Source organism: Poecilia formosa, unplaced genomic scaffold, assembly GCF_000485575.1.
Source record: "Poecilia formosa unplaced genomic scaffold, Poecilia_formosa-5.1.2 Scaffold229, whole genome shotgun sequence".
Lineage (NCBI taxonomy): Eukaryota > Metazoa > Chordata > Actinopteri > Cyprinodontiformes > Poeciliidae > Poecilia > Poecilia formosa.
This window is the reverse complement of record NW_006800168.1, coordinates 19,424-45,212: the sequence shown is the minus strand read 5'-3', so window position 1 is coordinate 45,212 and position 25,789 is coordinate 19,424. Positions and strand designations below refer to the sequence as shown.

General features: G+C 39.0%; 3 protein-coding genes across 8 annotated transcripts in view; 2 read left to right on the top strand and 1 right to left on the bottom strand.

The window, feature by feature from the left end:
* Positions 1-15,270, top strand: part of acvr2ab (activin A receptor type 2Ab) — a 40,940-nt gene extending 25,670 nt beyond the window's left edge. For both annotated transcript variants that reach the window (XM_007568664.2, XM_016680002.1), the window contains 7 exons: positions 5,730-5,873; positions 5,956-6,099; positions 7,950-8,095; positions 8,405-8,519; positions 8,597-8,735; positions 8,805-8,935; positions 9,991-15,270. In XM_007568664.2, the coding sequence (XP_007568726.1) occupies positions 5,730-5,873; positions 5,956-6,099; positions 7,950-8,095; positions 8,405-8,519; positions 8,597-8,735; positions 8,805-8,935; positions 9,991-10,185 (1,014 nt within the window). In that variant the 3' untranslated portion in view covers positions 10,186-15,270. The remainder of the gene's footprint in view (positions 1-5,729; positions 5,874-5,955; positions 6,100-7,949; positions 8,096-8,404; positions 8,520-8,596; positions 8,736-8,804; positions 8,936-9,990) is intronic.
* A 745-nt stretch (positions 15,271-16,015) lies between these two features.
* orc4 (origin recognition complex, subunit 4) lies at positions 16,016-23,962 on the bottom strand. Of its 3 annotated transcripts, none has more exons than XM_007568663.2 (14): positions 23,942-23,962; positions 20,682-20,773; positions 20,133-20,204; positions 19,974-20,050; positions 19,766-19,856; positions 19,618-19,693; positions 19,461-19,546; positions 19,185-19,385; positions 18,501-18,674; positions 18,353-18,439; positions 17,346-17,454; positions 17,175-17,270; positions 16,353-16,420; positions 16,016-16,271 (listed from the first exon to the last, which is right to left on the bottom strand). In XM_007568663.2, exons 3-14 carry the CDS (start codon positions 20,187-20,189, stop codon positions 16,089-16,091), a joined length of 1,305 nt encoding a protein of 434 aa, XP_007568725.1. In that variant the 5' UTR covers positions 20,190-20,204; positions 20,682-20,773; positions 23,942-23,962; the 3' UTR covers positions 16,016-16,088. The 3 variants fall into 3 exon arrangements, with proteins under 3 accessions (XP_007568725.1, XP_016535498.1, XP_016535497.1); XM_016680011.1 differs by lacking the exon at positions 23,942-23,962 and adding an exon at positions 23,216-23,301 and having other exon boundaries at positions 16,023-16,271; XM_016680012.1 differs by lacking the exons at positions 20,133-20,204; positions 20,682-20,773; positions 23,942-23,962 and having other exon boundaries at positions 19,970-20,053.
* The window catches only part of mbd5 (methyl-CpG binding domain protein 5), a 21,764-nt gene continuing 19,216 nt past the window's right edge, over positions 23,242-25,789 (top strand). Inside the window, exon 1 of one of the 3 annotated variants that reach the window (XM_016680010.1) lies at positions 23,242-23,321. The gene's annotated coding sequence lies outside the window, so the exon portion shown is untranslated. Of the gene's footprint in view, positions 23,420-25,789 lie in introns of all 3 variants that reach the window. The other 2 variants (XM_007568662.2, XM_016680008.1) reach the window with 2 other exon arrangements.

The window sequence follows — 25,789 nt, the reverse complement described above, 5'->3', positions numbered from 1 at the left end:
GCTTTTTTAATTCAAATTGCACAATTTTGTAATAAGGTGCAATCTAATGTTTGATTAAAACATTAAATGTAATAACACATAAATATCTTCTCTGAAGTTAAATCAGATGAAGCTTTTATTGTTTTAAGTTGGATATAATTTGCTACATGCTAGAAAACTTAGCAAGAAATTTGTTAAAGATCAAATTTAACTTTATTGTGTTTAAGCATTTAATTTGGGCAGGAAGGTCATTTACTTTAACATGATTTGTTAAATATTAATGAATATTTATTACTCCTAATTACTCAATAACTTATTGATTGTCTTATATTTTATACGTCAAACAAAGCTTGAAATGATTTGTTCTGGACCAATCAGGTGTATGTTAGAGACACATTTCAAAACAGATATTTGGTTATATTGTAGTTTAGCATATTCCTCCAGCAGAATGTAAAATACAACCACAATACATTATTAACAACAGTCATAATTTAATAGTGAATTGAAACTATCGTTTTTTAGTTAACTTGTGTTGGTTTTAGCTCCACGTCCAAGAAAATACTTGAGTTTTACTGTTTGAAAAGTGAAACCTGTGCAGATATTTATGTGTGAATTTGTCTGCAGACGTCAGAGGAATCAGCTCTGGTTCATTATCAGCCTCGACCAAACGTGTGTGAAAACTCAGGCTTCACGTTCCGGTTTATTTTTGCATCCTGGTTCGCATCAAAACCCAAAGTGGACGATTCACGCGGGGCCCAAAGGAGTCGTTTTCATGTGACGGACGGGGGGCTGTAACCCGACTCGGCCATAGGAGCCGGTTAACGGTTGGGAAGAACGGTGTGAAGCAGCAGTTTCTGTTTTCCTGCTTCCTGTGAGCTGCTGACTGCGTGTAATCCGCGCCTTTCCGCGGCCTTGGCGCCCTGCGATCGGACAACTGATCCGGTGGCTCCCCGGCCAGGCCGGGCCGAGCCTGAGGTCCGCTAGGCGGTTTCCAGAAGCAGATTGACTCCACAGGAATTCACTACCAGGATTAATGATGCAGTTGTAGCACCTTCATGGGTCATTACTGTTTCTCACATCTCATTGGTTCCTCTCGATTAGAAGGAATCTCTCTTGGTGGCGTTTTTACTGGTTGATGAATTATTATAATCCTCGCTGTGCTTCTGGAAACTCCAGAAACTCTTGAGCTTCACTTACATTCCTCAATTCTTGGATTATTAGGCAAAAACAAAAGGTATTTTTAAAAGTGGCACCAGGAGAGTCCGAAACCTCGACTCATTTTCATCAACAGGCGGATCGTTCTGGTTCCTTTCGCCTCTTATTAACATCCTCCTGCATTTATAAACCTGCAAAATATGAAATCAAAATGTTCCTAACTCATTCTCCTGAAAGAAGTCCAAATAAACCCAAAGTCTGGAGAGGCTTAAATGGGACGACTTTAAGAAATGTGATCCAGACCAGACTGCGTTTGTGACTCAAAGGTTTGGTTCAGCGAAGACACACAAACTCCGACCTTTCATCCTGGATTTTCATTTATTCACATAAGTTTGAATTTTCTTCTGCAGAATTGCTTTCATGTTTTCTCTATTGGTGGGTAACATCTAACTGATGTTTTCTGGAGTCTGAAAGTCCTCTGTAACACTTTCATGATGTTTCTCATCTGTTCTTAGTCCTTTCTGTAAGTTGAGATCAGTAAGCCTACTTCATGTTGTAGGACAGGTCCTATAAAAGTGGCTCTTCATGCTGCAGCATGTCGCTCGTGAAACTGAAGTCAGTTTTCCGAACATCTAGTTAATCACCGTTTCACTTATTCATGTAAACCCAGGCTGGCTTGGATGCGTCTTTCTCTAACTGTAGCTTCATAAGGAGTTAATTTATTTGACAAAAGATTATCAAAATTGTTTGTTTTATGATTGGAAGTTCAGATTTTAACAGAAGTCAGGCGGTGTTTTATGTTACGCATCACATTCATCCCACTTAAAAGAGGAAGCGAGATTTCTTCTTTTAAAAAAAAAAGTAATTACATGTGAAAATGCTTTGCTGCACATGTTTTGTTTGCTTTTTAAGAAAAATAAAGCCATGAACCACATCTGGTGGATCACCCACCAAACCGTGACGCGGCTTTCAGTTGTGATGAGTCTTTCTGGTGACGACCTGTCGTCACGGCAAATCCCATCTGGATGAAACCATGACGTCAGGCCGGCTCAAGCAGGAAAACTCCACACACCTCCCTGTCGGAGCAACACTCGAGTCCTTATTTTGATAGATAAAGCCCGTCTGTGGAGATGGAGGCTGCTGTGAAAGCCAGCCTGCGCCGCATGGAGGGTCGTTTTCGCCCCGATTTGGCCTGTGTTTGGTGTGAAAGCGCCATGCAGACAGCAGGTCTGCCTTACAGCTCTCTGCTAGCTTAAATAAACATTCAGATCCTCCCTTCACCCTCACACTCTGCAAGGCAGCGCGCTCCCTCCCCCTCTGCTGTGATTTTCCCTTTAAAAATACACAGAAAGAAACAGGAGAGGTGTTTTCTCTTCGTATTTTTGTTCCTTTCTCCCTGCTGTCACAGGGATGGAGTTAAAAGCCACTCTGGCGTACTTTATTCAAAGGCCAAAGTTCACGACCAACTGTAAAATTTCCGCCTGATAAAAATCAAACCAATAAAAACTCCCGCATGGATGCCACTCAGCTTGCTTCAGGGATCCTGTCAGGACATGCCGTATAAACTCTGAGCTCCTTCTTTTACTGCGTGTGCAGTTTGGCTGCCGAGGTTTGGTGAATTAATCCGAGGTCGTACGTGTTGCCTGAAATCCTCCTTTTATTCCTCTGACAGCCCAGGACTTGGCTGGAGTCTGAATCCTGTTTTATGAGGTTAAGAAAACACACTCCCCCGATGCATCACTCCGAGCAGATCCTGCCGAGGCCTCAGGGACTTGAAAGTTGCTGCGGTTCAAGTGAAAACATGAACATCCTCGCAGGCCGGCAGCCGTTTTCTTTCTTTCAGAGGCTGAGATTTCACAGCAGCATATCTGGTTGCATCAAAGGCCGTCAGTCATGTGCTCGTCTTTCTCCTCCACCTTTTATCCCTTCGGAAATGCGACTCCGGCGCTGCATGCTTCTTTCTAGCCTCCCCCCTCCTCCCCTCTCCTCTGCTCCTCACGCTTTTCTCGCCTGTGCTCCGGCGTCCGCCGCCCTCTGTGAAGTCACATGTGAAAGTGATCAGCCTAATCCCGATCACCAGCTGTGTTTAACCTACTTTGGATCGGGAGCGCTCGGCTGCCCCTGCTTTGGCTTTTTGTTTGAACGGCATCAGCATGAACACGGGACGCATGCAGGAAGCGTGACCCGCCGCACTCAGACACACTGGCTCTTGTGTGTTTTTTTCTGACATTTGTAGCGACATGCAAACTCTAACAGGCTGTGGTATGCGCTATACTGCCTCATAACTTTACATAATATCTCTGGTCTTAATCTGATTACTGCGACCTCTTTACAGTGCAGTGGGAACAAAAACGTCAACACTTTGTACATTTATTACAGCCTCAAACCTTGAACTTGCTCTACATAATCAAACCACACCTGTTGTTTTAATGGTGATCCTCTGAGTGCCACTATCATTTTTATTAGTTGCATGTTTATATATGGTGGAAGTTTTTAGATATCTGGAGGAGGTTGGTAGTTTCTAAAATGAAACTTGTGACTTTTTGATTTCTCATAATCAAAAATACTTTTTCCATCCTTAAGGGAAATTATGAAATGTTGCTGTAGCTCATTTAGATAAAGAGTTATTGTAGATAGTAAAATGTACAGCTTTAACCTAACTAGTAGTCAGAGATTGACTTGACTGAACTGATTTTGTCCTGACAGATTCGATAATTGACTTGTAGAAAATGACTTGTGACCATTTCTGCACATCTTGCTTCTTCCCATCTTTTGTTAAACATCAAAAAGTGACATTTTTAGTACCTTTTAGAGCTTAAGACTTTTAACGGTGTGATTTTCAGGTGTTTAAAATCTGAAAGTCCTTATTGCAAACCTGCTGACATAAAATCAAACACACGTTCCTGGAGTTCAGAAATCAACAGCAGCTGTCCTCTAGGTGTTACTGGTGTAACTTCATGAGTTAGAATTGTTTTTATGTGTTGTTATTGATACTAGATATCCAGGATAGCTTGGGAAGGTTTGACTTTCACATTTCATTCTTTTCCCACGCTCTTGTAGCGTATAATTAAAGTCCACTGCTTTCTGTTTTTTTCTCCAAATATCCACAATAGCAGTCATGAGTTCTCTAATGTCATTTTTACCAATTATGACAGAGCTATCATAGCTGAGCTGAATGTCATTCTCTGATCATTAGACACTGGACTTTATTATATGAAGTCAAACTTAACTTGGAATTACTTTCTCAAACATCAGTATTGGTTTCTTCAACATAAATATTGTAACATTTGGTGCTAGAAAAGGCAATAATCTAAGATTGAACAACCAATAATATGTTGTCTAACCTCAAGAAGAAGCTAAAATGAGACTTTTATGATTTTCACACAGCTAAATTATTTCTCGTTTTACCAGGAAGAAACCCAACAGTTGTTCCTCGGTGATGAGGATGGGCCTGAAATCATTTGTGCTTGAAGGAATGACGTTTGAAGCATATCTGGGACCTTCTTTGGCCCCGTAGCGCTGAGAAATTAAAGTTTGTGACGCACATGTAGCAGAAGTTGGCTGCTGTAGATAATGAAGTGTTTTCGTGCAGCCGTTTCCTCTGTTTGTAATGTAATTAAATGGCAGTCAGCTGGAACAGTGGAGGTCAGGCGGAGGTCTGGAAAACTACATCGAGGACTGATTGTAGGGCTGGAGAAACGTCACGGCTTCGTTAAAACATCTAATTCCTGAAAAACATGCGAGATGCTTCCAGATCACAAGGATTATTTTAAAATGCAAGTGTGGAAAAGCATAAATGTAACGTTAATGCTCTATTCCTTAAAGAAAAAGTGGAGTCATTTTTAAACCATCTTGTTATTTTGTGAGACAAAGGCCAGGTCTTATTGAACTGATGATACCAAGACCGTGTGAAAACATGTTTGCAAAAACTAATTGGAAGGAAAAAAAAAAAAATCAACTAATATCACAACAAAACCAACTGCAGGTCTTGTTTTCTCATCATGAGTTGCTTGAATTCAGGTCGTTGTTGCAACAAATTAATCCCAGATCTCGTTTTGTCAAGATGAAATATGGAGATTTTCCACAACGAAACGACTAAAGATTGTTTTGTAGTATAGATTAGTGAGATTTTTAGATTTTTTACCAATAGTTTTTCAGGTAATGCATTGCAGAATGTTATCTGAAAAGCTAAACCTAAAGCAGAGGTTCGCAGGAGCCTCTGCATCTGTAAAGCTCTTGATTTGCAGTTTTTGGAGAAATCAGAAAATAAAAAGACACAAAGTAAAGAGTAATCAGTGGATTTCTAAGCTTTTCTCTGTGTTTTTTCTCTCCGGCTCGTTGGCTTCCAGCTGGCAGGTTTCCTATCTCAGATTCAAGCTCAGGCCGCCCTCTGGGCTTTGACTTAATTTGAAATAAATGGATCCAAACCCTGCTGGGTCTGCAGCCTCCCCTCAGCCAAAAAAAACTTCCCTGAAATCCGGGCCGAACTCCCACAAGTCCGGACAGCAGAAGGATGAAATAAAGCAATAAAACCTCTGGGTAAAACCACCAGAAGGCGTGTTGTCACCTTCTCTCTTCCTTCTGCTTCTCCACAGGATCCAGGACCTTCGCCTCCCTCCCCGATCCTGGGCCAGAAGCCGCTGCAGCTCATCGAGCTGAAAGCCAGGGGGCGCTTCGGCTGCGTCTGGAAGGCCCAGCTGCTGAACGAATACGTGGCGGTGAAGATCTTCCCCATCCAGGTGGGACCTCCTCACCTGGACCTGCGCTGGGTTAGCAGCAGAGTGGTGAAGCTGACGGCTGACTCTTCTTCTTCTGGCGCAGGACAAGCTCTCCTGGCAGAACGAGTACGAGATCTACAGCGTGTGCGGCATGAAGCACGACAACGTGCTGCAGTTCATCGGCGTGGAGAAGAGGAACAACAACCTGGACCTGGAGCTGTGGCTCATCACCGCCTACCACGACAAGGTTCAGCAATCAGTCGATCAATCTGTCAAGTTTATTTGTGCATAAAAGACGCCACACAGTAAACCACTAACATTTTATTTATAATGGTTCTGAACAGGTGGATTTTAGTGTAGAGTGAAAGGAACTCGGTGTTTGTTCTAGATTTGCGGTGCATAGAAGCTGAATGCTGCTTCTCCATGTTTGGTTCTTGGGGTGCAGAGCAGACCTTTAAGCAGCAGATCTTTAAGTCGTTCAGTGATTTATAAACTAACAACAGTATTTTAAAGTCTATTCTCTCAGACTTTGGCTGATGTTCTCTGTCTTCCTGGTTTTAGTCAGAACGCCAGCAGCAGCAATTAATGCGATGAGTTTCTCTAGATCTTCCTTTAATCCTGTAAATGTTCTTCAGGTGACAGAAGATCGTCTTTGTAACTGTCTTTATGTGATTATGAAGGTTCAGGACAAATTTCAGGCCTGATCTCGAGTTTCCAGCTGAAATAATTCAATCTGTGCATTGAATCTAGATAATTCCTCTTCAGTTTTGTTTCTGTTCAGCTGGAGACAGTTATGGTTAAAGGTTAATAATCGACTCTGTTCTTCCTGCATCTTCTAAAGTGGATCTGCTGGCTCTAAGGAGGCTTTTTTGCATCAAAATGGTTGAAAAATGTCCAATTTATTCTCGATGTGGTGGCAGAGCTCCAGCAGAGCTGCAGAATTTCTTTAGAGGCTCTCCTCTGAAGCGGTGGTTGCACAGTTCAGCGGCGTCTTCACGCTTGATTTATGCCTTGATATTCGATGCATCCGAGTAGCTTTGTGTGGTGAAGTCTGCATGCAGAGGCTTGCTTTAAATTTCCTGCAAAACTCCCCGAGTTTCAGTCTTCTCATGTAGTCGCAACGTGGATATCGAAGACGGGATTCACAGAGAAAATGACTGACTGGTAATTTCAGGGAGAAAAAGTCAAACATGTCAGAAAGAAGAACATAAAAGTCCAGGTGATTTTTTTTAACTAAAGCTGAGTTAATCAGTTCATTTGTAGGAGCCATCTGCCCTCTAGTGGTCATTATCTATAACCACACCAGTCTTTAATGAAAATAAATTATTTCTTCTTGTATTTTTGCTCCTATAATGCCACAGATTTTGTTTGTTTTATCTAAAGCTAAATAATCTCACATTTATTCCCCATTCTGATCTGCATTCATTTGTTGGTAAACAGCATTAATGTTTTCCTTCTCAATAAATCAACACAGTGTCATCAGAGCAGATTGCACTTATCTAGTATTTGACTAGATAATCAAATCTAAGTTTAGATGGCAGTATAAATAATGGTACCATGTTAATTTTTTGTTTTTTTTTATCATTTTCTTTTGTGATTTGCTTGTTTTATATTGTATTTTTTATTTAATGTGCATTGTTTTCCCTTAAAGGTCATGGAGACACTTTTTATTCAGTTTAATTTACATTTGGTTTGAGTTTTTTACCCCAACTTTATTACATGTATTTGTTATATTACATTAGTTTTTTGTTTTTTTTTTTACTTAAAGCTTATTTTTTTTGTATTTTAATCTTTCCGATTTTGATGTTTGAGCTGAAGTGAAATCTTTATTTCAAACATGTAAAATGTCAAATGAAATAAATGAGAAAACTGATAGAAAAACAAAACCTTTACATCCAGTTCAAGTCGTAGTAAGAAGCCGAAACCTATTGAAAAACATATTGAATTTGCTGTAATTTATAACAACAGTTAAAGAAAATGCATCTAAAAAGATAATTGCAGAATTTTATTTTATTTTTTTATCAAACACTGGAGGGCAGAAGCTGATTCCAGGCTGTTTTCTAGCTGAAACTGACCTCTGTCTCTGTGCGTGTGCAGGGCTCCCTGACCGACTACCTGAAGGCCAACGTCGTGTCCTGGAACGAGCTGTGCCACATCGCCCAGTCGGCGGCCCGCGGCCTGGCCTACCTGCACGAAGACATTCCTGGACACAAAGACGGACACAAGCCGTCCATCGCTCACAGGTAGCAAGAAGTAAATCAATTAAAACGAGCTCAGTAACTTACATTCGCATGATTTATCATTTCTCTCTCTCAAAAACTGGATGATAAAAGTGTTTAATGTGGTGCTGACAGAGACTTCATAAGTCATTTATTATGTATATTTAAAATCTCTTCCAGATCCGGTGTTAAATGTTTATTAGAGCTTAAAGTTTATTGATCTTTGAGAATGTCTTCTTACATTATTCTGCCATTACTATTATATTACTCCTTCCACACCCTGCCACGTTGCAGAAACCTGAAGTCATTTTTGTTTTGTTTTTTCCTTTTCAGGGATATTAAGAGTAAGAATGTTCTGCTGAAGAACAACCTGACGGCCTGCGTCGCTGACTTTGGCCTGGCTCTGAAGTTTGAGGCTGGAAAATCAGCAGGAGACACACACGGACAGGTGACGTGAACTCCTCCTGAGGTTTCGCCTCTCCTGCTAAATCCTTACTCCTCTGATCATTCCCTCCTCTCCTGCAGGTTGGAACCCGCCGCTACATGGCTCCTGAAGTCCTGGAGGGCGCCATCAACTTCCAGCGCGACTCCTTCCTGCGCATCGACATGTACGCCTTCGGCCTGGTCCTGTGGGAGCTGGCGTCTCGGTGCACCGCCGCAGACGGTGAGGGCGACGCAGCCGCCTCGGCCGCTTCCAGCAGAGGAGCTGGGCTTGACTTGTTTGTGTCTGCAGGGCCTGTGGATGAGTACATGCTGCCGTTCGAGGAGGAGGTGGGCCAGCACCCGTCTCTGGAGGACATGCAGGAAGTGGTTGTCCACAAGAAGCTGCGGCCCTGCCTGCGGGACTGCTGGCAGAAACACACGGTGAGCTCCCGACGCCTTCAGCCATTCATTGGTCATTTTATTCTCATTTTAGTAATTATCCAGGTAAAAAAAAAGACATAAATTCAAATGAAAATGTAAGCGTATAGAAAGTTTAGTGAAAGGAAGAAATGTGGGATAAAATCAGCTTTGGGGTGTTTTATGCTATGTTATATTATTATGTTATTAAGTAATCTTACATTATATCATATGTTAAAATGTTACATTAAATTGTTTTATTTCATTATGTTACATTATATAAAATATGTTACATTATATTAAATAAAAGAAAATACATTCATTGGAAAATTTTAATTCCCAGGAAGTTTAGTGGAAGGAAGAAGTCTGGGATTAGATGGTTATATATTATGTTTTGTTTGTTATATTTTGTTATATGTTACAATGTTGCATTATATAGTTATATTATGTCATATATGTTACATTGTGTTATATTAGAAATAAGTTCTGTGAAAAATTTAAATACCTAGAAAGCTTAGTGGAAGGAAGAAGTATGGCATGGATAATGTCAGCCTAGATGTTTATTATGTTGTATTAAATTATAATATATATTTTATATTATATTGTTACATTATTTATTGTTTTATGTTGTACTATCTTATGTCATATCACATCATATATCTATTGTGTCATATTAGAAATAAAAAAATTCTGTGAAACATTTAAATAACTAGGAAATTTAGTGGAAGGAAGAAGTGTAGTATGAAAAGGATACAAGGATACAAGGATAACATTCTTCAGTATGTTATATTACAAAAATCATGTTTAATTGTTTTATTATGTTATATTGGATAAATTCAGTGAAAAATGTAAGTACCTAGAAAGTTTAGTGGAAGGAAATGTGTAGTATCAAAAGGTACAACAAGGATAACTTATATTATGTTATATTATATCGTCGACTTCCTAAAATAATGGCCAAAGTCATTTTTTGCCAAAACAGGATTTAGGGGGAAAATGACTTTATTTTCGGAAGGTGAATATCTGTTATATTATGAACCCTGGAGATGTAGCTGTGACCTTTAACCCCTGCCGCCCCCCAGGGCCTGTCCATGCTGTGTGAAACCATCGAGGACTGCTGGGACCACGAGGCCGAGGCGCGCCTGTCCGCCGGCTGCGTGGAGGAGCGCATCAGCCAGATGCAGCGCCAGGCCCCCGTCATCGGCCCTGAGGAGATCGTCACTGTGGTCACCATGGTGACGAACGTTGACCTCCCGCCCAAGGAGTCCAGCTTATGATCGGCTAGTCAACCCAGAGGGGGAGCGACCGTCCGACCCTGGTTGGTCGACTTCCTGTCCTCCCCCTCCCCTCTCTCTTTTGTTTTTTTTAACGTTTGTCTTCTTCTTTGGTTCCTCACCGCATCGAGTCGAGATCCACCTAATTTTGATACGTGTGCCTGAGGATTTTCTGCTTCTTTTTTCTCCTTCCACCAAGCGGGACGATGACGCTTGAAGGGAAAAAACAAAACAAAACAAAAGCGACTATAAACCCCCTGGTTTGATCATGTATTGTTTTTCTATCCACACGCGAGACGAACTCGGAGAAACCTCACTGAACTCTCAGCGCATTTTAGTGTTAAAAACCAGAAGAAGAAGAAAGAAAAAAAAACAAGAAGCTGTTCTTCTTCTGAAATGACGATCGTTCTGCCAACAAAGCAACGGCTTCTGAATGTTTATAGTGTAATGCTGCTGTACATAGTGAATCACGGAGCCAGACCACCTGGTAATCATCTTCACGGGGGAGGGGGGTCCATTTCCAAACCATGCGCCTCCTTCAGCCAGCTATACCTCAGTTCAGACGCTCACAGTTTCACCCTTCCTGCTCCCTTTGGTTTCAACTTGTTGCTCGATCAACAAGTAGAGTTGAGAACTGGATATTTGTTGTTTTTATTCTTCTTTCAAACGAGCCGCTCAGTATTCGCCAGCTTGCTTCTGACCCGGTTGTTCGGTTACTCTCTTTTTGATACACCTCAGGAATCTTTGCTACTCGATTTAGTTTCTCCCATTCAAAACTCCGCTTTTCGCTTCAGACCCCTCGACTTCTGCGAACCTTGTAGACGCAGCCGGTGGAGCCCCTCCCCCCACTTCCTCCTCCTCCATCCTGGTGCCATTTCTTACCTGTCTGTATTAGTTACTCTCGTCGATGTCAGGCCAAACGGATGTACAAGACGTTTTTGAGGGACGTTGAACACTGGTGCCGGCATACCTGCAGTCTCCTCAAGCTTCGGGGCGGTTTCACGGGACGCAGTTCGACGAAAACGGAGTGAAACATGAGGAAACTTCTTCCAGAGGAGAGGGAAAAAACCCAAACACATCACTAAATGCAGTTATAGCCACCAGGTTTCCACATAACACGGGTATAAATGTCACTAACTTTGGGCTTTTAACCCTCTGAGTCTTAAGTTTCAAATCTCCGCCTGGATATTTTTGCTTGTTTTATTTGTACGAAGTTCTTTAAATGTCCTGTGAGTAAATATATTTGCCCATTTTTTCCATAACAACTGGAACTTTCAATATCTAGCAGTTATTTTACCAATTTACCGTCTGTCAAATGAGGGGTGAAATTACCGTAATAACTCGATATTGGCTGTAAAGCGCAACGTCTTTTCAGAAACTGTAAAGTGTCGCAGAATTACACATGCGGGCTGAAAGGGTTAATTATTTATTCAAAAATATATAAACACACCAAAATTTAAGCTACAAAACTAAATAGATAACAGTTAGTAAAATCTAGTTGTTTTGTGAAATCTTAATATAACTTAAGATCCAAACATAAATTGGGCTTTGGATTGTTGCCTTAATGAAAGAAAAATATATATTTTTTATATTCTTGGCCAAATTGCTGCCAGTTGGGGGCCGAACAAAATCATTTCAAGGGCAACAAATGGCCCCTGGGCCACATATTGGACACCAGTGTCAAAATCTGAGAGAACCTGAGGGTCAAAAAAAATTACGCAACAATTAATTAAGCAGCAAAACTTTGATTTAACAAATAAAGTAGTTATATTTGTTGTTTAAATTATTCTAGATCCAATCCTAGGTATTGATTGGGGGAAAAAACGTATTAATTCTGAGAAATTATATTTTCTTATCACTCTCGATTCTTATATCTTTGTGTTTGTCCCTCAGCATGACAGCACTCCACCGTGCTTAACACTTAGTGAACGTTTTAGTCTGTTTCTTTTTATCTGAAATCCAAAGTTTGGGTTTTTGACGCCACATCTGAGCAACTTTTCCTTGAATACAGATGAATTTACATCCTGACAAAGATCCTTAAGCTCCAAAGCCCAAAATTAACGACAATTATCCTTATGAGTTTATGCAAACTTCCACTTTAAATTCAGTTAAAATCCAGAAACTTAGAGCTTGAGATAAATCTGCGCACGGTTTTCTTGCAACAACAACACAGCAAACCTGAAGGAAGTCGAAGCCATCATTTTATTTCCACTCTGTAGCACGAGATCAGCGTCTGTTGCTTCCTTTCTGCTGCCGCTGCCGTGTCAAACGCAGCTCTCCTCAAAGGTCAGGGACGAGAAAAAGAAACCTCCAGCAGCCCTTCAATAAGCACTACCTCACTCGCAGGGATTCATTTTGGGGTAGAAGAGTGGCAAACGAACCAAAATCAGGAAGAAATCAAGACGACGATTGAAAGCTTCCATCGGTGCGAGTTGAAGTTGGAGAGAAGTTTCCTCACTTTCACTCACTTAACTCAGAAAATCCCAGAAAATTGTGTCCTCAAATGCAAAAGCTCAAGCAGCGTTTGAGCCCATTTGGATATTTAACCGCTGTAAAAACGGATCAGCTTCAACTGCGATCAGGAAACCGACCCCAGCCGATAAACACCATTCAGGGATTCAGTACTATGCTTTTCTAAGTTCTAGCGAGTTTATATGCAACCAGTGCCGCAAACTTTACCCTACACCTCTGTAGGATCTGCTGCAGGAGTGGCTTTCAATACACACACACAAATACCTTGTAGCATTTTAGTTTTTTTTTTTTTTTTTTAATCCGTGACCTTGCATATTGATATGTCGTATTTATTTTTTGATTTTTTTTTTTTTTTTTTTTTTCCTGGCCTGAGGTTTCGGGGCTCAGGTGCGACTCTCGATAAAGTCACGCGGAGTTGGCACGTTTTGCGGTTGTTTGTCGTCGTCGTCGTTATTACGGGGCTGTGGGTGGGTTCTAATTCAGGAAATATTTTCATTAATTCACAAAGACAGTAGATATAAACTGTAACATGCTTCTTTCTATTCAGTCTATGGACAAACGACCGAAAATGAATGTTCTACAGACTCCTGGATTCTATATAAATATATATATATATATATATATAAATATAAATATATATATAAAGTGTGTTCTTTGATGGATTGAGCCCGGCCCTGTGTAACTGTAGAGGGCCTCGCATTCGGCTGGTGTCGTGTGATTGTGCCCTGTCCTGTAGAAAATGGTAAAAGCAACACGTTTGGGTATTCATTTATGCACCAAACAATTCAGTTTATTAAATTATATCCAGTTTATGTTCACCAACGCTCAACAAAAGCAAAACTTGTTTGCCATTTTGCCAAACCACCGTCGTCTCCCTCTCAGGTTTGGTTAAATCTGCCACATGAAGGTGTATGAATGGGTTTCTGAGCATGCAGGCTTTTACGGTTTTCCACAGTGACCTTCTCCAGCCCAGCACCTCACATTGCTGTGCGTATAAACTTCCCGTGAAACATTTGTGTCTTGTTGCCCCACTATTTTAGGCAGTCTAGGATCTGTACAGACATAATTACCCGTTCTTGACTATATACTCTGAGCTGAATCTTTCTAAGTGCGTGTTGAACTTCAGTGTTTCCTCTACATTCACTTTGTGTGTGAAAGTTGCCCGTTACTATGGTAAAAACAAAAAAGAGAAAAAATTCTTTAAAAAACAGCTCATGTTTGTGAAGCACTTGAATTAAAAGGAAATAATCAACATTAAGCCTGAGGCGTTCCTCAGGGCGGCTGTTTAGTTACCCTAACTTTTGTTTTCAAAGAGCCATTGCAATACTTCCTAATGTGAAATTACAATCATCTACCACGAGTGTTTCCAGGGTTCCTACACAGTAAAGCAAAGTTTGGTGTGGAAAAAGCATTTTTATCCTATTATCTGGTATTTCTGTCATGATGGTGGGGTTGAAATTAGCAAATTAACTCATTACTTTCTCGGCACAATGAGATAATTAAGCACCAATCTTCACGTCTTTTCGTCTGGACATAAGAAAATTAAACATATTTTAGCCTAAGTTTTAAAAAATGGGATAATAAAACGGAACTGAGCCGTTGCAAGACAAAAAAGGGTTTGATTTCTGATTGTTTCATCCTTTAAGATGAGGATATAATCAGAAATAATGAAGCTGACAGTCTGAATATCAAAATAATTCAGTAGTACAAGTCTTAGTAAGAGCTATAGTAATTTATGTAAGCTCCTGTCATATCAAGAAAGTGAAACCAATAAGAAAATTTGATTAATGTGTTGAGATGATGGAATAAAAACAAGCTCATCTTTTCAAAATATTTACTTTAAGATGATAAGAAAGGAATAGTAATAAAGGACTCCATATCAGCATAATAAAATAAATTCTTATTTTGATATGAAAAAATAAAATCTGGACATTGTAGGTCTTATCTTGGGATAATTAAAAAAACTAAACTCTAACATGTTAGCTTGAATGATAAAACGGCTTTAGTTCTTTTATTTTGAAGTGAGAAAATGAAATTCAGATCAACAAGCTAAATATCTTGTTTATCTCCATCACACCACCTTAATCTTTATGGTGAATTGGTAAAATAATACTGAACTTTGAGCTGTGTAGGAGCCCTGCTTCATCCCGCATTGATCTCCTGTTTCCCCCCCAACTGTTGGTAAGGACTTTAGAGGAAACATTGAACCTCGATGACTAGAGAAACACAAACACTACAGCTGTTTTTCACCCCACATTTCTCCAGACTCTGAAGTGGCAGCGCTGATCTGAGATCTGCTGGAACTGTCTCTAATGATGGCGACGGAGGGTTTCTGAAGCTCAAACCAATGAGCAAATTGATTTTTTGTTTAGTTTTTTTTGTTTTTTAACTGTGACTGTAAATTTCGTGTTGCAAAAATAATGTGAAGATAGAAAGCTATCTGGAATGTTAAGAAGAAGCAGAGAAAAGTATTAGAGCAGCGTAGAAACCCTGGAAACATCAGAGAGAAGACGACTGATCCCCGATCAGCGCTGTGGCTCTCCGCCGACGTTAACATGGTTTTTATCAGCTGAAGTGATCCACGTGATGTAAATAAATGTGTTTTTAGATTGTGAACGCTCACTCTCGTCTTTATTGTGTCTCAGGTTGATTTGTTTGAAAACTGAAGTCTCGTTTCAGGTGGAATTATCACAGAAATTTACATTTTCAGGGATAATTAGTTGATTTTCCCTGCATGTTTTGACAGATTTTAAACCTAAAATTCAGAAAACACAATCATCTTTTTAAAGAGGAGTTATTTTGGGTGCTTTTTTGTGTGAAAATCCTTCAAATAAAACTTTTTTTTTTCATTGCTGCTGCACAATATCACACTGAAACATTTCAAAATACTTCCATTAATCACGGCATGATTTTCTGCCGCCACCATATTTGTCAACCTTATCCACCAGGTTAGAAATGTTGAAAACTCACCAGACCAGAGATCTTCCTTCCACAGAACTTTCTCGCTGGTGTTTTCCTTGGTATAGAGTCTGCAACTTTTGGACCTTCTGTATTACAGTAATCAGCTAAAGTTTTAAATATTTAAGCAGTTTTTTCATGTAATAAATATTTGACAACATAATCACATGGAAAAAATATTGGCATTGCTTCAGATCTATTTGTAATTAAGTAATAACCTTTATAACCTTTATAAATAACCTTTATCATACAGGTTATTATTTGGAGGCCATTGTTTGCAGATTTGTTCTAAACTCTGTTGCAGTAAATGGTGTTTGCACATAAACGCCTCTAGGTGGCAGCAGAGAGGACCTTCAAAGCCAAAATCAGATCCTAGATTCAGTAAAAAAAAAACAACAGATACGATGAAAGTAGCATTTATTTTCTTTAATAATTTATTGTGAATATTTGAAACTATTTTAACAAACGTCTAAAGTCTAGGCGAACGCCGACGTGGCCCACTGCTTGACGTCCGTGGGACACTGAGGATACTTCTGCAGCGCCTCCATGATCTGACTGTGGTCCAGCATCAGCCTCATCAGCTGAAACTCCCTCTGGGTTTTAGCCGAGGCGCCATCGGCAGGTCGGATCAGCTCCAGCTGCTGCAGATGCTCGAAGGCCTGCGGTGGGGGGGGGGGGACGTAACTATGACAACGAGGTCTACCTGGGAAGCTTGGTTGGTAAATCGGACGGAAACTTACCTTCATGATGATTGGCTGCTCAAAGTTATACATGGAGTTGGACTTCCTCTGCAGGAACTTCTTAAACTCTAAATGCAAAGAGAGCAAGTTATTAACCGCTTTTCTCGAGGTCACTTCAAAATGTGTTTGCCTGAGCTTTAGGTTTTGGCATCCAGAAATCAGAAATTTGTGTTTTTATTTCGCAGAATCAATATTTTATCTACAATGATCGACTGTTTTGGTCCATCTTGTCTAAATATATAAACAAAAAATATAATGAGGTTTATTATTTGGAGTCTAAAGTGACATAAGTCAAGTTTCTCAAACTCTAAATCTGATTGGTTGATCAGCCCTCAGTGACGTCTCCTCCCTCTAGAAACACACTTTTCATTAAGTTCACATTTCTGTTTTTAAAAATAGCTTTTATAAATATATATACATTCTAATTTTAAAATGTCACGTTTTCATTAAGTCTAAAATCTTATAAATAAAGGCTTCCCATGTTTCCATAGTGGTTTTCACTGTGATTTTCTTGAGTCCTAAAGCATTAGAGACGACTTTGCAACCCAGATTGATTTGTCAATGAGTTTGTTTCCTACCTGCTAGTGACTCAATGGATGATGTGTTGCTTTTTCAGATCTTTTACCTCATATTTTTCCTACTTTGTGTCACCATAAGAGTTCCTACGATTTCACAGCACTGAATATTTAAACAGTTAAAGCGTTTGTTTTTTTTTTCCCCGTTTATGCTCATGTTGGTGTGAAACCTGAAGCTGAATTATTCTGCAGAAAACAGAACTTATAGTGACTTTCTTTATCTTTGCATTGACGTCTGCAGGCCTACCGTTGTGAACCATCTGCAGATTGAACGGCTCTCCTTCATAGACGTCGTTGAGGTGCTTCATGGCGATAATCAGGCACAGCTCCAAGATCGATAAACCTACCAGAGAAGAAGAAAGTCTCGGGTTTAATTTGGCTGTGAGACTCCGGGCGGGACTCGGGTGAGCTGTTTTACCGTGGAGCATGTTTGCGTTGGCGTCGGCGAGACAGAAGCGACTGGCGTCCAGGAGATCCGTCGGCGTGATGGACGGCCTGGCCACCGAGACTCGACTCAGACACAACATCTGAAAGGAATACGTTTCCTTCTTTTGGAGCAGCAGGACATTGAATAATTCAGAAAAATCTTTCACATGTGGATAAAACCTACAGCTGGGGTTTTGAGAAAACGCTCTCCATTGAAAAGTTTTAAATGGTGGCCATGGTCATCAAGGAAATTTGATTTTTGCTCTAAATTATTCAACATTTATCCATGATGGAGACTTTTAGTGCAAAATCATTCATAACTGGATTTACAGAAATAATATTTACTAATAGTTTTTTGATTTTACAATACAATTGTGCATTAGAATCATCGTAGATAGAAAAAAAGAATAAATTTCCACCAAAAAACTCAAGGCCTCAAAAAAACACAAAAAAACCCAGAAATTTCTGAGCTCCAAAAGTTTAAAATCTGTGAGAAGAAAATCTAGAAAAGAAACTTTCACATTTTCTGAGCTCATAAAATCAAAATGTTTGCCTTTTGGAAATTTTCCAGAAGTTTTCTGAAATTTCCCAGTTTTCTCTAGAAAATCTTTTAACCTGAACATTTCTGATTTTCTGGCATAAATGTACATTTTTCTAGATGAATATGTTTGGTGTGAAATCACAGCCTACATACCTTCAACCATAGAAATCATTTGTATTTTCTTGATCTCGTGTTTCCTTTTTCTGTTTTATATTTTTCAAAATGTAAAATATATGTTTGCACTAGTGTCTGCAGTACTTACTGCCAGTAAAGATTAGCAAAAACTATTGCAAAACCACTAAAAGATTTTTAAAAAATAGTGGAACTTAACACAGGAATATTAGCAGAAGCTAACGCTAACCACCAAGACGACAAATACAAACATTTCATGGTTGTATCCACACTTGAAAGATTTTTACAGTAATTTTTACGGTAATGTGCTGCTTTATTTATCTCACCAGCAGCATGTGCAGGGAGCGGAAGTCCGTACTGGAGTTGAAATGTCTCTGCAGAACCTCTTCAGCCGATTTGTCCTCACACAGAGTCTGCAGGAGACAAAGTCAAGATCAAGAAATCCTGTTTCCGTTTCAGGACTTACTGACTCACCGTCACGGCGGCGTTCCACTCCTGAGCGAACTTTCCATCCGGGAAGTCGTCCGGCAGGCTGAGCTGATCCCGGATCCGTTCCAGGTACTGGGGGAACGTCAGCTTGCTCAGCAGGTACATCTGACGGTGGGAAAACCGAGACTTCACCCGCTTCTCCAACAGCTCCAACACATCCTGGAAGAAAGAACCCGGAGAGACATTAAAATCCATTTTATTTATGGTTTTGGTTGTGTGAAGTCTTATATTTCCATTCGGTTTATTGTTTTATTTTTATTTATTATATTTAAAATGTCTTCCAGCTGCAGCGTGGCATATTCTGTACAAAATTAAAGTTTGCCATTATGAAAATGATCTGAAAATGACAATATTATTATTGTGCATCGCAATAATTTCTGGGACAATTTATTGTATAGACTGTGACAGGCTTTGTCACATTTGTCATATTCTAGACATTTCAAAATAAGTGAATAAAATGAGAAGAAATTGAATTGGGTGGAAATCTGGTGGGTTTTTTGTGTCGTTACAGCGCCACCAATTGGCCCGGCAGACCTACTACACCATTTTCTGTGGCAATGCATCCTATTTTAATCCTTTACAAAAATGTGCCTTAGAAATTATATCTTGTCAAAAGTGCTAGATAAAGTTTGACCTTTAACCTCAGTAATGCATGTATGCATGACCCACCAGTCTGCAGGTGAGGCCGACTACAGCGACGGGCGCCTGGGCAGACTGGGAAACATCAAACAGGTTGTAGAGCAGAGTCTGGTTCTTGTGCTGGGCGAACAGGTCGAACTCGTCCAGGACGAACAGCACCGGACGGCTGCTGCTGCGATCGCCTTTCTTCAACGCATCCAGCAGGAAAGTCAAGTTCTCCGCAAAACTTCCCTGAAGTCAGACAGAAATCTGGTTTGAAGCAGTTTTCTTGCAGAAACTCCTGCTATAAAGCCTGTCGTTACTCACAAACACTTTATCGCCAACAACGTTCTCCAGCTGGAGCTGCCTTGTTATTTCTTTCAGAGCTATTCTGTCGTCCGTCTGCAGGAGGCCTGAAAACAGATGAAAGGATGCATGAAAACCGCTCTGTTCGAGATCGTATCGTGAAGCAGGTGGAGCTTACCGTTGAGGTGAACCTGCAGGAGGTTTTTCTGCACCTCTGTTTCCTGTGACAGTTCCCTCAGGACGCTCCTCAGCAGCTGCAGACACAGAGACAGACGTCACGCCTCGGGATACTATGATTTTCCAACGCTAACCCGATGGAGCCTCACCATGGTTTTCCCAGCTCCTCTAGGGCCGACGATTAGCACAGAGTTGCTCTCCCCGTGGACCGCCGTTCGCTTCAGCAGCTCCGCCAGGTGTCTGCAGGTAAACATTCAACATTATTCCATTTCTATATTGTAAATTTTGTTTTACTAGGACACTTTTGTGAGCTAACCTGGGTGACATTATTCCAAAACCAGGGATAAATTCACCTACTTGTGTTGAGCCTCCACTCCCTCTGGTTTAACAGGAAGCTGCTGATGGCAAAATCTCTTCCTTAAAATCTGATGAACCTGGAAATAAAACGCACATGAATACAAATTTATAACGTCATCAACATAAACAAAATAAGGGGGAAAGTTCTTCATTTCAAACCTGACTGATGCATTCTCCAATAGGCAGATGAGCATCTTTTGCTTTTCTTTTACTCATGATGATGTGAAAAACCTGTAAAACATATGGTTTAATATTTTAACAAATGCGCATTCTACACTTTAAATCAAAAAACATGTATTTATGTTGATAAATCACTGAAAGCAAAAAAGTCGGCATTGAATAAATCCCTTAAAAGATCCGTCAGTAGTTATTGCTTGTTTTATTATCGATTACGACTTTGGCATACTTGACAGAAGGCCTAGCAGGGTAGTTTGTTAGCCGAATTGTAAAGGGGGCATCACTTTTAAAGAATATTTTCCAGCCATTACCTGAGGCCATTTAAAAAACTGTCAGAAACGATAAGATTTCTAAAACAGCTCAATTAAAAACAAGAGTTTGGTGTAACGTTCATTCCACTTCCACCCCGCTAATTAATCAGCCCGCAGCTGAGAAATTCTGAGATAAAGAACCTTCAGTTATATATGTAATAGAGAGTTAATTAATATAAGGATCTGCACAGACAGTAGCTGGACAGGAGAAGTTTCCTACCTGAACGTGTTATGGTGAAAATGTTTCTCTATCTTCGCGGGAATGCACTGATTACCACTTCCTGCTTATGATTGTAGCTCACTTCTGATTGGCTTAGGCAGACAGCCGACCGGAAAGCGGCACAATGTAGTTAAACGAAATAAAATAATAACAAAAAAAAAATACAACAAACAGATTTAACATAAACTCACAACTAAATACAATTATTTTTCGAAATTCAAAATAGTAATAATACAACAATAACATCAGCGCGAGAGTTAAAGTTTAAACACAGAGATGTCTAAATGTCGCCCTCTAGGGGCAAAGAAAATTATAACGCAGGCGTATTTGTTTACATTTATAGTCCGGCTTTTTTCTTTAAAAATCAACAACATTTGAATATATTATATTTATATTTCACAGCTTTAAAATTCCTTAAGCAGTCACTGTCATTATTTATGTGTCATTGCTCATTCAAGACATTTATTGTTATTTTCTGGGGTCATGTTTGTTTTGTCCAAATTACATTACTGAATTTATCCCTATATTTATTTCCTTAAATTGTTTTTTTTTTCAGGGTTTGTATTTTTTATTTAATAGTAAATTTTTTGTGTCTTTGTAATAAAATTTGTAATTTTAATATTTTTATGTATTCTGTAAAGCACTAAGAAATAAAGGATGAAACATGAAAAAATGCATATTGTTAACCAAGATAATTTACAGCTAAATTAAAAATAAAAGTAATATTAAAGAGTGAAAAAAAGGTGACAGTTATTTTTCTTCTATTTTTCTAATAGTATGAAATTTTGGGGATGTAAAAAAAGAATATTATAACATCATTGTTATTAAAATGACCTTATCACTCTTAACTATTAAATGTGTCTATTGAATCTATGCAGAACATGAAAAATATGTTTTCCTTATTGTTGACAATCTCATAAAAAATTCACATTGTATTTATAAGTTATTGTTTTTATTAAAATGTAAGAATCTGACATTCCTCTGACTTTGATAAAACTGGTTCAGATTTTCTCTCGTCCTCAGTAAAGATAAAGCTCTGGTTATGCTGTGGCTTTAAGTTGATGGATGAAATAAGCAGAATAAACTAGCAGATATCTCAGGAATCGCCTGCTTCACTGAGCGCCTGTTTATTCTGTCACATTATGGTAAAATACGACCTTCTGCTGACATACTTAGCTTCCTGTCTGCCCTTATATAAACACATGAAGAGCTTTTTTAAAACAGCGGACGATCTCGTTTATGGTTTCCTCAGGCTTGACCTTCAGAACTGCAGCCTCTTCACAGCCGAAGGCCTCATTTTCAAGCTTTCATGGGTTTTATTGATCCTGTTTGAGTGTCTGTTTTGGGTGCAGTGTCAGTTTTTTAGATTTGCACATTTATACTGGACTCTTGTTTACAATTTAGCTGCAGATGATGAGCAACACTGAAACTCAGGATAGTAAAAGCATTTTGTGAAATAAATTGAATCATTAATGACTCATTCTGGGGGATTTTTTGGGGTAATTTTGTAATTTTTTTCTCAGACCTTAATATTTGGGGAGAAATTTTCTCTTTTTGTTCTGTTTAAATAAATGCGTGTTGATTTGTTTATTATTATTATTATTTTGTCAGATTAGAGATCCTATAGAATGTAACTGTTTGTCCAAATGTTTTTCTTTTTCTCAAATCAAACATTTTCTGACTTGTACTTTCTGTTTTTGCCTGTCTTTAGGAAAATATTTTTTGTTAGTATTTCTAAATTTTGATTCCTTTGCTTTTGTTTTCTCGGGTTTTACATTTTGTATTTGTTTTTAATTATTACATTTGGATTTAGCTGTCAAATCTTCATGATTTATTAATGTTTAAATAATTTTTTGCATCATCATTATCTTAAAATAATGATTTACCAGTTTTGCTTTTGTGTTTTTTCTATTTTTTCAAAAGATTTTGTTGTTTTCCCACCATTTTTTATGTTTTAGTTCTATGATGGCCGCTTAAATGCAAATGTTTGCCAAATAGTATTGTTGTGTAACGTCTTTGCATCTTCTCTGCTTTTATATTTAGTAATGTTTACAAAATGTTTTATTCAATGAAATGTTTTTGTATTTTTGAATTTTGTTGTCAAATATCAATGATTATGAAAGGTTCAGTTATTATTTGAAATAATCTCTCTTAAAAAATAAAACAGTAATTTTGTCTTTGTGGTTTAAATGCTCTAAATTGATCTTTAATTTGCATGTTCATGTTCTAAAATTTTAATTTCTCCATTTTAAAAGTGGTGACTAGTGTAACTTTTCATATTCATACATGATATCTGTGCTTTTTTGCTTTTTGTCTTGCAAAGGTTGCTATTGTTTTCTCTGTTAATTTTGAGCTATGCCTATATTTAGATCTTCCCGAGTGGAATGACACGCTGTGGATTGTGTAATTTTACGGGTTTCATGTCTGTGACTCATCCCAGACACTCCTCCAGCTGTTTTATCCCTAACTTTGCAGCTTTCACCCCGCACATCTCATGCATGCCATGCAGCGCTCCGGAGTAAAACGTGCATCACCTCTCTCCCATCTGCTGGCAGCCCGTGCCGGCGCATGCGCAGCGCGGCTCTCCATCATCTCCAGTATTCCAGTGTAGGAGCAGCAGCAGCAGCAGAGAACTAATGGGTAGGCTTCTTATTCTTATTTTTCTCCTCATCTGAAGCGCCTCCTCGCTACTTTCTGTCACTCTTTCAGCGGAGGGATGCACTCGCCGGGGTGTCCGGGTAAGAATGGTCGGTTTTCGGCCTGCTTTGCCGCAGACAGGAGCGTTACAGAGCCTGAAAAGCGTCTCTCTCTTCATCTGCAAACGCAACGGGTTAGCACGGCTGTTAGCCAGCAGGCTAAGCTAGTCGTGCTAACTCGGCCTGGCCCTGGCCTCTCCTTGCCCCAATTTGGCTCGAAACCTAACTGGGGCCTTGCTAAAATATTTCCACCTCGATAATTTGTAAATCGGAACCCGGGCTGCGGGTGCTGGACGTGCCCGAGCCCGGTTCCGGTTCGCAGATTAAAAAGCCAACGGTTGTTAGCTTGAGCTGGGCTCTCCGTCTAGTGCATTTTCCTTACAACAAGCTAGCAGGCTAACGGCTAGCTCAGTGTTGGCTCCAGAGCATCAGAGAGCCCTCTGACTGGTCCCAGTCCGCCTCTCCGACACCGAACCGGGTTCAGCGAGGCCGAACAGCCGCTACAGCAGCGCCGTAAAGCAGGTGTCCGCTGTTCAGCCCAAGTCAACAGGCTAATTATCTCACCTTTAGGCTTGTTTTGATGATGTCCAACCGTCTGTCAGGTCCAGATTTTAGGGGGAACTGCTGTCATTTAGCCAACTGTTAAAGCTGTCAGGGTTGCCTTTAATTTAATGTGTCACTGAGCCAGCATGGGTTGGATAAATGATCATAAATGCTGGATATAATCTACACATTTCGGTTATTATATATATAAGGTCTTGAGGATCTCCATATGGAACCTGGAAAAATCATATAATTACCCTCTAATTAACATGAAAAGGGCAATTGGTATTCCTACAAGATTTGTTGGTCTTTTTTTGAAAAGAAAATATGTGTGAAAATAAATAATTTAATGTTGGAGAATTTTAAGAAGTCTTTAAATGATCCCAAATCTTTGGTTTCCACGATGTGGTGAAAGCAAAATTCACATGTTGTTTAATTAGCATTAAAACTTGTAAAATGTTGTAACCAAAAGGAGAAAATTCATTAAAGAATGAGTTCAAACAGATTTTGTGATTTATGGATTTTAGTGAAATTGCACCCGTTTTAACCCTTAAAACATACATTATTTTGAATGCATTTTAAACTATAAAAGAAGTAGAATTTGAAATGATTTCTATTTGTTTGATATTTCAGGGTTCGGAGGATTAAAATAAAGAACAATAGAAGAGAAATAGAGTGGTTAGTTATCTGTTAATGTGTTGGTAACAGCGGATTCGTATATTTATGAGCGTTACTCCAAATTATTTGTGTAATATCAGTCCATTTGTGGATCTTTACGTAATGCGTTTCTAAAATATTCAATAGAAAACGCAGATTAGGAAATATAGGTGCAATGCTGCTTGACATGTGATTGGCTGGTCATTGGAAAGCAACCAATCCAGGAGCACCATTTATTTTCCTTGGCCCTGATTGGCTGAACCTTGCAGCGGAGATAAGGAAGACTGTAGATATTAGCTTCTTTTGAATTCAAGCGTATTGACGTTTTATTTTCCGTTCAGTTGTTTCTTAAATCCCATTTAATTCTTAATATAAAATAAATAAGATTATTCTCTTAAGACAACAACAAGGAGTTGATTTATTTCTACTGATTTCCAATTTCTTTGCATTGGCTCATTTAAGAATCTCTTCTGTATTTGAACCAAAAACTGTGATGATTTTTGAAATTCTGTACATTTTGATGTAAATAAAGCACCGTTAGCCTGACGTTAAGTCAGCATGTTTTTAAAAAAAATATATTCTGGATATGCATAAATCATCAGACATTCCCATAACTTCACCTTGATGTAGCAAGTTAAATCTGTATTTAAAGGATGTTGCAGCTTAATGGGAGTTTGCAGACTCACTGACAGGAGAAGACCTGCTTAAGATAAAGGTATTTTCTCTCTGTGAAGCTTTGGATTAATTTACTGTGTATTCAGCATAAAACAAATGGTATCATCTGATGGAGAAATTCAAAATCCTTCCAGATGATACTGATATCATGTGTGTAGTTGCAGAATCTTAAAGTTTCTTCTAAATTCTGGAGTAATTTATTTAAAGTACGTAAAAATGAAGATGCTAAACAAAAGTGGTTGTCTTTATAGAAAGTGCTAAAAATAGACGGTTGCTCTGCAAAAACACATCATTTTAAAATACAATTGGTAATTTTAAGGTTAAATATTGAAAAGAAATATTTGTAAACATTACGTTCTGTTTTAACGGTGAAAATCTATCATTTTGTGTAGCAAATTTGACTTCTTGTCTGAATAAAGGTCACTACGCAACTTTACATACTTTAATATGAAAGAGAAATAAAATAACTTTTCAATAATACAAAATCTTCTATATTGGTTGAAAAGCAAAAAGCCACAGCTTCTTAGAAAATGCAAT